The sequence below is a fragment of the Pyrus communis genome, chromosome 17 (assembly GCF_041283825.1).
Source record: "Pyrus communis isolate YQ-2024b chromosome 17, ASM4128382v1, whole genome shotgun sequence".
NCBI lineage: Eukaryota > Viridiplantae > Streptophyta > Magnoliopsida > Rosales > Rosaceae > Pyrus > Pyrus communis.
The window spans coordinates 19,107,681-19,118,501 of NC_142581.1; the positions used below are offsets into that span (position 1 = coordinate 19,107,681).

At 37.1% G+C, this 10,821-nt stretch overlaps 1 protein-coding gene across 3 annotated transcripts; it reads left to right on the forward strand.

Moving 5' to 3' along the window:
- The first annotated feature begins 805 nt into the window (after positions 1-805).
- On the forward strand, positions 806-6,968 carry LOC137707879 (nuclear poly(A) polymerase 4-like). 3 transcript variants are annotated; one of them, XM_088689202.1, is made up of 12 exons: positions 806-1,405; positions 1,499-1,576; positions 2,698-2,805; positions 3,010-3,072; positions 3,173-3,334; positions 3,907-4,020; positions 4,138-4,200; positions 4,298-4,627; positions 4,748-4,912; positions 5,007-5,791; positions 6,218-6,291; positions 6,389-6,968. In XM_088689202.1, exons 1-11 carry the CDS (start codon positions 1,271-1,273, stop codon positions 6,285-6,287), a joined length of 2,073 nt encoding a protein of 690 aa, XP_088545328.1. In that variant the 5' UTR covers positions 806-1,270; the 3' UTR covers positions 6,288-6,291; positions 6,389-6,968. The 3 variants fall into 3 exon arrangements, with proteins under 3 accessions (XP_088545328.1, XP_088545329.1, XP_088545330.1); XM_088689203.1 differs by having other exon boundaries at positions 896-1,405; positions 6,218-6,297; XM_088689204.1 differs by lacking the exon at positions 6,218-6,291 and having other exon boundaries at positions 896-1,405; positions 6,389-6,706.
- The last annotated feature ends 3,853 nt before the right edge of the window (positions 6,969-10,821 follow it).

Here is a 10,821-nt window from a genome sequence, read left to right on the forward strand (position 1 = left end):
GATTTTTTTATTTTTATTTTTTTTAACTGTTGGATTTGATTATATTAGATCTCAGCCATTGAATTTAATGAATTTATAAATATAAAACAAAAAAAAAATGGTGTGGACTGTTAGATCAACCAATGTCCATTTAATTTAGACTGTAGATGACAAAAAGAGACGTTGGGCTCAACCACAAGGTTAATAAGGGTGAAATTGTAAATAGATGAGTTTGTTAAAAAGGTTGTTATAACAACCCTTGTGATTAGCTAATGATTAGTTAGTCAATGATGTAATTAGTTGGTAGCACAAGTGTGTGTGTGTGTGTTATCAGTATTTATACCCCAAGGATGTAATCTTATCTGTTAAGAAATGAAATATAACATTTCTATCAAAGGCCGACAACACCCACATGGGTGGGAACCTTGCCTTCTTTAAACCTTCGCACGTTGAGACGTAAGACACGTTAAGCGCGGAGCAGCCCTCCCTTTGCTAGTGCGTCCACGCACAGACGTGGGCCAGCCCAGTAACCCAAACTCAAATCTTGAACATAATTTATCCTAATTTTGAGTTTTAACCCATAATTTCATTTTGGTCCAAGAGTTTGAGTGTTTTGGGGTTATAGAAGCTAAATTTTGAGACTTACTCTAAGTTGGAGCGGTTCTTACAAAATGAAAAAGGAAAAAAATCATATGGGTTTGAGCACCCCCCACGTCGCCACGTGTAATGAGTCAGAAGGATCCGTTAAAAGTTACAAAAGTTTCCTTGTAGTTGACGTTACTACTGTGCAGTGTACAAAACCGGAATGCCGATGGAAGAGCGCACCAGGTTTCCCTTTTTCTTAATTAACGGCGCGCACCGCGTAACCACCGTAACGCCGTTAAAAAGTAAAAAAAATATCAAAACACAAAAAAACAACCGGCCGCCAGGCACTCACTCTCTATCTTGTCTCATTGACTCCTCCATCTATCTTCTCCGACGCGTTTTAGGGTTTGTTTTCCTTGTTCGGTTTTGTATCTGAATTTTCAGAAATTTCCCAATTCATTTCGGTTTTGGAATTCTTATCTCTTTAGGAAAGTTCTCTGCTTTTCGATTTCCTTCCGTTATTAGGGTTTCGGCTATGTCTTTACTGTAAAAACCCTTCCTCTTGCCCTCTTTTCGTAGATTCTAGGGTTTGGGTTCAAGATCCTGCGATCTTTCCAGTGGAATTCTAGGGTTTTCTGATTTTGTGCGAAAGGATTTTTTTTTTTTTTTTTTTTTTTTTTTTCAATTTCGTTTTGGGGATGCTGAGATGGTGAATTCCGAGGGATTGAGTGCTCCGCTATCGCCTCCTCAGGTGGCGGCGAGGCAGTACGGAGTGACAAAGCCAATATCGACTGCCGGGCCGACGGAAGTCGATATTCAGAGGACATTAGAGTTGGAGAAGGTTTGTGCTATCGAATTTTGATTTGGAAATATTGATTATTTTTTGGTTCTTAATGTTCTGGTTGTGAAAGTTTTTGTTTCGGGGTGTTTGAAGTTTTTGGTTGAAGCTGGCCTTTATGAAACCAAAGAAGGAGTTGCCAAGAGAGAGGAGGTTCTTCGGCGTATCGAGCAGGTGATTATTCTTTGTTTTTAAATTTCCATAAGAGAGAGTTTTTGGTTGTGTGTGCGCTAATGAACACTTAATGCAGTTTTAGCATTGTAGACTTGTTGAGTCGCTAAAATCCAAAGATAGAGTGATCAGGAAGTTATGGTTTAGGACAGTAATTATTTACTATTAATTTGATAACTGTTTTGATGCCTACCCATCTTCCAAAACTTTCAGTCAGAATCTATCATGCAGAATATAAATCTCTCTTGGTTGATTGCCTTCTTTTGTTTGTGCTAATTGTAGGTGTTATTGATTTTGCTATTAACAAACTTGTGTTTTCTTATTTATTCCATGTTGCCTAATTTTGGGGTTTAATTGCTGGGTAATGCTAGGGAGACCAACTATTTAGACCAAATTTTGTAAATATATGACTTGGTTGTTGATGATTGGATTGTTACTTAAGTGTTGATTAATGTACTTATTTCCTTTTGGTGACACATCACATGGTTTACAAATTTGGTCTAAAAAATTGTTCTTCCTATCATTACTCTTAATTGCCACTTGTAATTACAATTATGCGCTGGTAGGGTGTTTATATCTCATGGGTTTGGATGTGTAATTATATTTTGTGTCATACTGGAACATTGAATAGGTTTTCTGAGGTTTAGAATAAGAACATCTAGAAGACTGAAAAGGGTGAAAATATTCTACACTTCACTAATGGCAATGATCCTGTATTAGTGTATGATGTCAAAGACTCAGAGTAAAAAGTTGCAGACATATGGTTATAGAGGTAAAGTTAGAGTACGTGTCTTGTATAAATTATAGTATCCCCTTAAAACTATATGACTAATAAAGTAGCAAAAGCTAACTTGTGATGCATGACCAGGATGATAGCCTGTACAAGCAACTATTTTTGATACAGAAAACATTTTGATGCTGTCCGTTGGAATAAAATTCATGGTTTTGGGTTTAATGTGTTTCTGATTAAAAGCCATGCTTTTGATATATCAGCCTTATGAGATCTGTGATTAATGTATATGTTAATCGGCATTGATATTTTGTTTTTGTTCATTTTATAATAATCTATTTAGTTTCAGTGATTTGTCATTTTCAACTTTCCCATCCCATCTTCTGATTGTTAGATTGTCAAAGATTGGGTGAAGCAACTTACTCGCTTGAGAGGATACACAGATCAAATGGTTGAGGACGCTAATGCTCGTATTTTTACATTTGGGTCCTATAGGCTCAGGGTAAGTGTGGTCACTCTTGATTTTGTTTTCAGATTTCGATTTGTGGTCTGAATTGGTTTGTGAGAGAGGGAAACAAGACTTTGAAATACAAAATGTCTTTAGTTGTTGCTCCATCAACTTTTTACTAATTTGTTATTTTTCTTAGCCAATGATATTGGTTTTGCTTGTTTGGATTTTACTTGTATACTGTTACTTTTTATGTAGGTGCATGGTCCTGGGGCTGACATAGACACGTTATGTGTTGGGCCATCCTATGTCAATCGAGAGGTAAGTATTGATGTGAAGCAGTTTTTCCTTGGAGTTCTGAGTCTTGTCATTGTTCACTCTATAACTGTATGTTTATTTAGTACTGTTATGTCATATTCAGGAAGACTTCTTCTTTGTATTGCACAACATTCTTGCTGAGATGGAAGAGGTGACCGAGCTGCAACCAGTTCCAGATGCTCATGTCCCTGTAATGAAATTTAAGTTTGACGGAATATCGATCGACCTCCTTTATGCTAGTATTTCTCTCTTGGTTGTACCAGAAGTAAGTGCTGAACACTTGTTGATGAACTTACTTGAAAAAACCCAAGTATTATGGAAATGGAAGTGCAACACTTTATTTTTTCTGAAGTTGACGTGCTATTTTGTGTATGACATGGTTTAGGGGTTCTCTCTCCTCTCTCTATGTTGTCTTTCTGTTATTTTTTTGATGTGCTATACACGTTGGCCACAGGCTTTGACTGCGTAGCTGTCAAGGATAGATTAATTTGTTTTCGTGCTCACCATCTATATGTTCGCTGTTTCTATTTAAGAGGACTCTGCTGTTTATAGAACAATATAATAAAACATTCTTTACGTGTAATTCAAGAGAAATATAAGTGTTCAGTTAGCTATCTGAACAAATAAGCTTAGCGTATAAAATTCCCTTACGGTGATCATAGGAAAACAGGTTTTGTACATTACCAGGTTTTGCTTAGCTAATTTTCAATTTATCGAGATGTATTACATTTTAGAATGTTTTTAATTTATCATGTTAATTGCATTTTTTTGTAACCTTGGCATTTGTCCTCTTCATCATTTTGCGTAATCGATCTAGGGGTCTTTTTTATTAAACAGGACCTGGACATATCTGATGTATCTTTGTTGTACAATATCGATGAGCCTACTGTTCGAAGTCTTAATGGCTGCAGGGTCGCTGATCAAATTTTAAAGCTTGTTCCAAATGTTGAGGTGAAATGCTTCCTATGATTGGGTTTAATTTGTCTGCCGATTGCCATTTTTTATTTTATGAAAACATATATGTACTGATTTATATTGAACCTCTCATGTGGTATTTTTTGGTTGTAGCATTTTTGCACAACACTCAGATGCTTGAAATTTTGGGCGAAAAGACGCGGTGTTTATTCCAATGTGAGTACCTCCTCACTTTAGAAGTTATTCTGTTTTTTATTTTTGATTTTTCGACATTTAAGCCAACTGCGTGCTGTATGAAAACATTTATTTTCAGGTTACTGGATTTCTTGGCGGAGTAAACTGGGCTCTTCTTGTTGCCCGGGTTTGCCAACTTTATCCCAATGCAGTTCCCAGCATGCTGGTTTCTCGGTTCTTTAGGGTATATACGCAGTGGCGGTGGCCAAATCCTGTCATGTTGTGTCCCATTGAAGAGGATGAACTTGGCTTTTCTGTTTGGGACCCTCGCAGAAATCCTCGTGACCGGACTCATCATATGCCAATTATAACTCCTGCGTACCCTTGTATGAATTCTAGCTATAATGTTTCACAAAGTACTCTGCGTGTTATGGTCGAGCAGTTCCGTTACGGAAACAAGACCTGTGAGGTTTGTACTTGTTCTGTTCTCTTGCCCGCCTGTTTCATTTAGTTTTGTGGTATGTGTTATTTAGCTTGCTTTGCCTGGCTGACTATTTTATCCTTTCTTCTTTTCATTTTTTAAATCCAGGAAGTGGAATTGAATAGAGCTCAATGGTGTGCATTGTTTGAGCCGTACATGTTCTTTGAAAGCTACAAAAACTATCTCCAGGTTGACATAATTGCTGCTGATGTTGATGACTTGCGTGCTTGGAAAGGCTGGGTGGAATCTCGACTGAGGCAACTAACTCTAATGGTAATAACCATATCTTCATTTTTTTTCTTCTCTTAAAAATAGAAATGTTAGTATATTGTTACCTCATGTTTTGGTGTGTTTTTTATATTTGCAGATTGAAAGGGATACTTTAGGGATGTTACAGTGCCATCCTTGTCCACATGAGTATGTTGATACGAATAAAGAATGTGCACATTGTGCATTTTTTATGGGTTTGCAGAGGAAACAGGGTGAAAAGGTTCAGGGTCAGCAGTTTGATATACGAGGGACTGTTGATGGGTTCAGGCATTCCATTAATATGTACATGTTTTGGAAACCAGGGATGGAAATTCATGTATCTCATGTTCGTAGAAGGCAACTTCCTCCTTATGTGTATCTTGATGGTTGTAAACGACCTCGACAATCCAGAGTTATGGCCCAGCAGCAGGCTGATGATGGTGAAGTTTGTGGGAGTGGTTCTAGTGAGAGACACCTGAAGAGGAAGGATCTTGATGGGGTGGAGGTGAATCAAGATACTCCACCGCAGAAACGGCAATCTACTAGCCCTCTGCCCCATGGTTCAGTTTCTCCTGTAATTATCAATTACAAGGCAAGCAGTGCATCTCCAGAGCCTTCGGATAAAGGTTTTAGCATGGAAGTAGTAGAGTCAAATAAAAGAACACTGTCTGGTGAAATGGAGCCTGGATATGCCTCCAATTCCAGTACTATTACAAATGTTTCAAGCAAGGGCAGTTGTGATGATGCTGGATTTGGATCAGTGGCTGGTAGCTGTGAGGGGAACACTAGGAGCGTCGAGGGAAGCAGTGTTGGGAGTAACAACCCAGGATATTTGCTGGGTGATGTGTGTGAGGCAGACTCCGAAGCTCTTTCGGATAGTGGATGCGTAAACGGAAACATACGGTAAAATGAATCCCATGAAGCATTAGAGGTTTTGGATATAAGTTCCTTTACTTTGACTAAGTTTTCTGGTGAATCATTTTAATTATCTGGTTGCTTTCTTCTACAACGTATTATTATGCTAGTTGGATGTCGTCTTAATTTTGTTCGGTTTAACTCAGAGATTCTATGACCAAATGCACCAATGTCATAAAAGTGGCAACATCTGAGGTATCTTCAAACACTAGTGCAAGTCCTGCCAGGATCTGCGTTGGTCCTCATTTATGTTGTGCATGTTTAAACATTGGACATTTGGGAATACCCTGCACCATAACTAGCTTGTTTTCATTTTGCTTAAGATCCTCTTATCTCGGAGCTTTAGTTTGCGCTGACCAATCTATCTAATTTCTTTTCATCTTTTTTTATTTTGTTTTTTTGTTTTGCGTTTAGTAAAAAGGTGAATGCTGCATTTGGGATGGTTGGTACTCAATTCCAACGAGGGATAACTCAGAACAAATAACAGGGTTGGGGCATGTGTATTGAACTTCTACATATAATTTTCTTGATTATTTTGAAGTATTGTTTATCTTTATGCTTCGCCTTTTGCTGTGGTGATAACAGGTTGAGCCTAACATCGATGGCCTGAGCATGTTGGATCTTTGTGGATTTTTCTGAAATTAAGGGGCTTCAATTAATGAGAGAGGACGGAAGCCAGCAGCTCGGGTAAGTGTTCTTTTTATTGCTGGCTTTCATTTCATTCTTTTCCAGGCCTGCTCGTCTATACAACCTTGCGGACAAAGCCAAGAGATTCGAACGGGAAGTTTGTCTTTTTGTACAATTTACTTCTTTAGCATTTGTGAATTATGCTCATCTGCTCAACTTTTGAGCTTTGAAGAGTCTTAAGAGAATTTATTCAGGTGCTCGCTGAACTTCTGCAGATAGGCATTAGTTTTTTACTTTTAGTCGTCTGGGCGGGTGTGGCCAAGGGTTTTTACACTTCGTAGGTACTCTGGATCTAGGAAAAAAAAAACCAAAAAAATTGAAAAAGGAAAAAAAGTTCGTAGTGTTCTTTTCGCAACCGTGGTGGGGATTGCTTTGGCTATGTAAGGTGTTCAATGTGCAATGGTCGTTGAGGTTTGTCTGATCTTCAATATTTGTACATTCGATACTATGTAATGAATATTGAAAATGTCTCCGTCTCCATGGCTCGTTATATTGTGTTTATTCGTACGACTGTTTTATTAATCCTTCCAAAATGAGAAAACAGTACAGTTTACGCCGTTGTAATGCGTTGAAGTAAAGACGCCGTACATATTTCACTGAGAAAATTGTGAACTCATTCATAGCAGTCTTACGACCTGATCAATTAAAGCTACGATTTAACCATCGTAGATTCATAACCAACGAGGAGGTCGACTAGATTTGTGGAATTTGAGTTTTTTAATTGGGATTGTGCAAATGTTTGGTGGAATTTCCCATTTGACATAGAGGTGTTGACAAGAAGGTTGGATTTTGGTTAATTTATCTTCCAACAAATGCCGAACTTGGAAGGCTGTATTGTTTGGTCATTCATCGCAATAAAATGGGTCCAACTCCGTTCAAGTAGTTCATGAGGATCCTTGAAAAAGTTTAAGTTGTCACCAGTAAGTTTGGAGTGATTTTTGAAATGGACTAAAGTTGTAGCTTATCACGAAGTATTGCAATCATATCCATTGATGTCTGATTGCCGGTTTGATCATTTTATTGATTTGATACGTTGAACGTGAGACCCTGTATAGATCAGCGAGTCATATTAATTGGGTCATTTTGACATAAAAATCTCATCAATTCAATGGGGAGTAGACGTTCAAAGAAGGAAAATATATAAATTGATATAATTTCAAAACCTAAGAGTGCAACCACTTAGTATTACGGTCTAGTGATATTTCTTTTCACTTGTAAGTGAGAGGTCTTAAGTTCGATTCCCGTCAAAGGCGAATTTGAACCACATTATTGCTAGTTCATTGTGGCTAAATCCACCTCTTCTCCCTTTAATGTAGATAATATCGATTGTTCAAAAAAAAAAAAAAAAAAAAAAAAACAAACCTAAGGGTGAAATATGAAAAATTAGATCATGTCCCAAACGTCATCAGAAAACATGTAGTAAAGTATATAGACTTCTAATAGAAAAGTTCAAGGGGAAAATCGAAAGCTAGATAAAAATTCAAGGGATAAATCAACAGTTTACTAAAAAAATAATAAAAATTTAAATACGCCCCAAATTACTTTTAACGTGTATAACCCAAGTTCTATCTTTCTTCTTCACGTCTTAAAACCATACTCACCCTTCTAGAACAAAACTCTAACTAATGAAACTACAAACACGTTAATTGAAAAAAATATTATTCTTACGAATGGAACATGGTTTTATTTTATTTTATTGTTTTAGTGATTTCAATGACACAGACATGCCTATAGCTACGTTATGAACGATATCCATTAAAAAAAGTATGACTGATGATGAGAATCACACACCTAATAAACCTTAGTCATATCTGATCAAAGGATCCCTAGATCAGATATCATGTCTGCTATATTTTTTCTGCATTATAATTTATTTAATTTTAGAAGCAGCGTAATTGCCTAATCTCTTCCTCTAATTCAATGATTTAACAACTCAATACATTCCCTTGATTCGACCATATGAAAAGAAGAGGATTCATCATCATCCAATGTCACTGCTGCTACTATATATCAAGCTCTACATTCCTATGGCTGCCATATTTGTTTCGATTTTTTTGTTTTTTTAGCTTCCTCATCTTCCTCATCCACTACTGCGAAAATCATTTTTCTCATCTACTGACGTTGAATACCCACAACCTTCCACCTATTTCCATGGAGCAAATAGGATCACAAAATTGAAAGGATAGAGAAATATGAAGGGATAAACACATGCAAATAGAATCAAATATTTGTTCTCAACACATCGTTCAAATATCGATGGATGTAGGATGATAGTATTTAGAATCATATGAAGGCATAGAGAATAGAAGAGATTCGGATTCACTGCCTTTGGAAACTATCAGACTAAAAGTGTATTCGAATCACTTTAATAGAGAAATTGGAAAATTTCCAAAATCACACCAGCTTCAGCATCACACCGAAGGTGTCTAGGATGACCTTATTTATTTGCACCTCAGATTTGAAGAGCATGGGATTATGTAGAAAATGTAAGGTGTATGGTGTGAGTGTGGGGTATGAGAGCATTATGAGAAAGTATTTGGTATGTATTAAGATAAACATTAATTAAAAAAGCAAATATGGGGTCTATGTATGTGGGGTGTATTGAATAATATGTGGGTTTTAATATAACAAACCTAGATTTTTCTTTCTATTATTTATAAAATTGGGTTTTTCAGAGTCAGACCCTTGTAACCATTGCTTCTTAAACATAAACATCTAAATAAAACCCATGATTCAAGCTTGTTGACATGTGGGAAAATAAGTAACCCATTATTATAATTATTTACAACTTATGCCACCATACGTTGATTATGTTAATGAATCTTTTATTATCTACAATAATGATGAATTTTGTTGAGTATTAATAGGTATGATTTCAAGTTTTTCTTTCTCCCCGTGAAATCCTTTTTATTATTATTATTATTATTATTATTATTATTTATCTATCTAGCTTTTTTATTTGGCGGTTACCTACATGTATCTATTCTATAACTACGAAATAAATTTTGTGGATAATAGCTGACACACCCCAATCGAGATCAGGGCATGCTAGCCGTCACGTGGAAGTGACGTAATCATGTGCACAGTGCGGAAGCTAATAAAATAATACTAAATTAGTACAAATAAAATAAAATCCAACTTCACAAAAAGTAATAACATACATGTGCAAGCGTAAGTGTGAAACAAAGTTCAGAGCACGAAGACCTAATGCAGTCCGAGAGAAAACGACACTACAAAAGCACACCCGAAGGTGGTCCTACATTGGAATTAATATGTCAGATATGCTAGGGAAATCCTCAGAGAAGCCACCAAAAGTGCTAGCCAACTAGAACCTGGAGGAGCGCAAAACAAAAAGTGTGAGTGGATGAAAACAAAGCTTTTCAAAAACCATTTCATAAACAAGATTCTAACCCCTCGCCGTAAAACCTGTATACTTCCCAGAAAAATAGAATATACATATATATAAATCATGCTCCGAAATATGCCATGTCAAATGTCTCTAAATAGAATGCAAGTGCTCAGGAACATCAAATCAATGCCATGTAATCTGTCGGTCGGAGTCACCTAACGTGACTTGTACGGCTGAATCTAGAGCTCAAATCTCCATCTCACTAACTATACCTGCACACGAGTCGGAACCACCTAAAGTGGTCTGTACGACAAGCCTGAGTGTAATATAAGTACGCTCAAGTGCTACGATCATGTGAAGGCTAGGCGAATAATCGCGGGTCACCTATGAGTCGGAACCACCTAAAGTGGTCTGTACGACAAGACTGTGCACCTAACTTGGATCCAAGATGAGCGTGTGGTGCGAGAGGTGAACATCACGTAAAGGACTGTGCCCAACTCTGGGCGGGAGCACTAACACTGGGGGTGCAAGTTATGAGCTCTCTATGCATCTCAAATCACTACTGAACGTAAACATAAATCATAACTCACCTGGCACTTACATGTGCGTCCGCAGCACCAAACATATATAAACATATGCGACTTATAATGCGTAAATAAATGGCAAACTATAGGCATGGCATACAAACATATAATGTTTCAAATAAATTTCTGGGAAAAACGTAAGTATATAGGTATATACGGAAAACCAAAAGCCCACTCACTGTTATGTAGAAGGGTCGTAACCCCCTTGCCTCGAGTGACCGCGCTCGTCCTCGGGATAGGTCTCACCTATATGCGAAACAACTATAAAAAAGTTAATTTTAAAACACATAACCAACCTTAAGAAATAACTTCTCATACAATGCTCAAATGGGGTGTATGAATACACCAACGTGATCTACTCAACCTCAGGAACATCCCCATATTTTTAGAAAAAATTT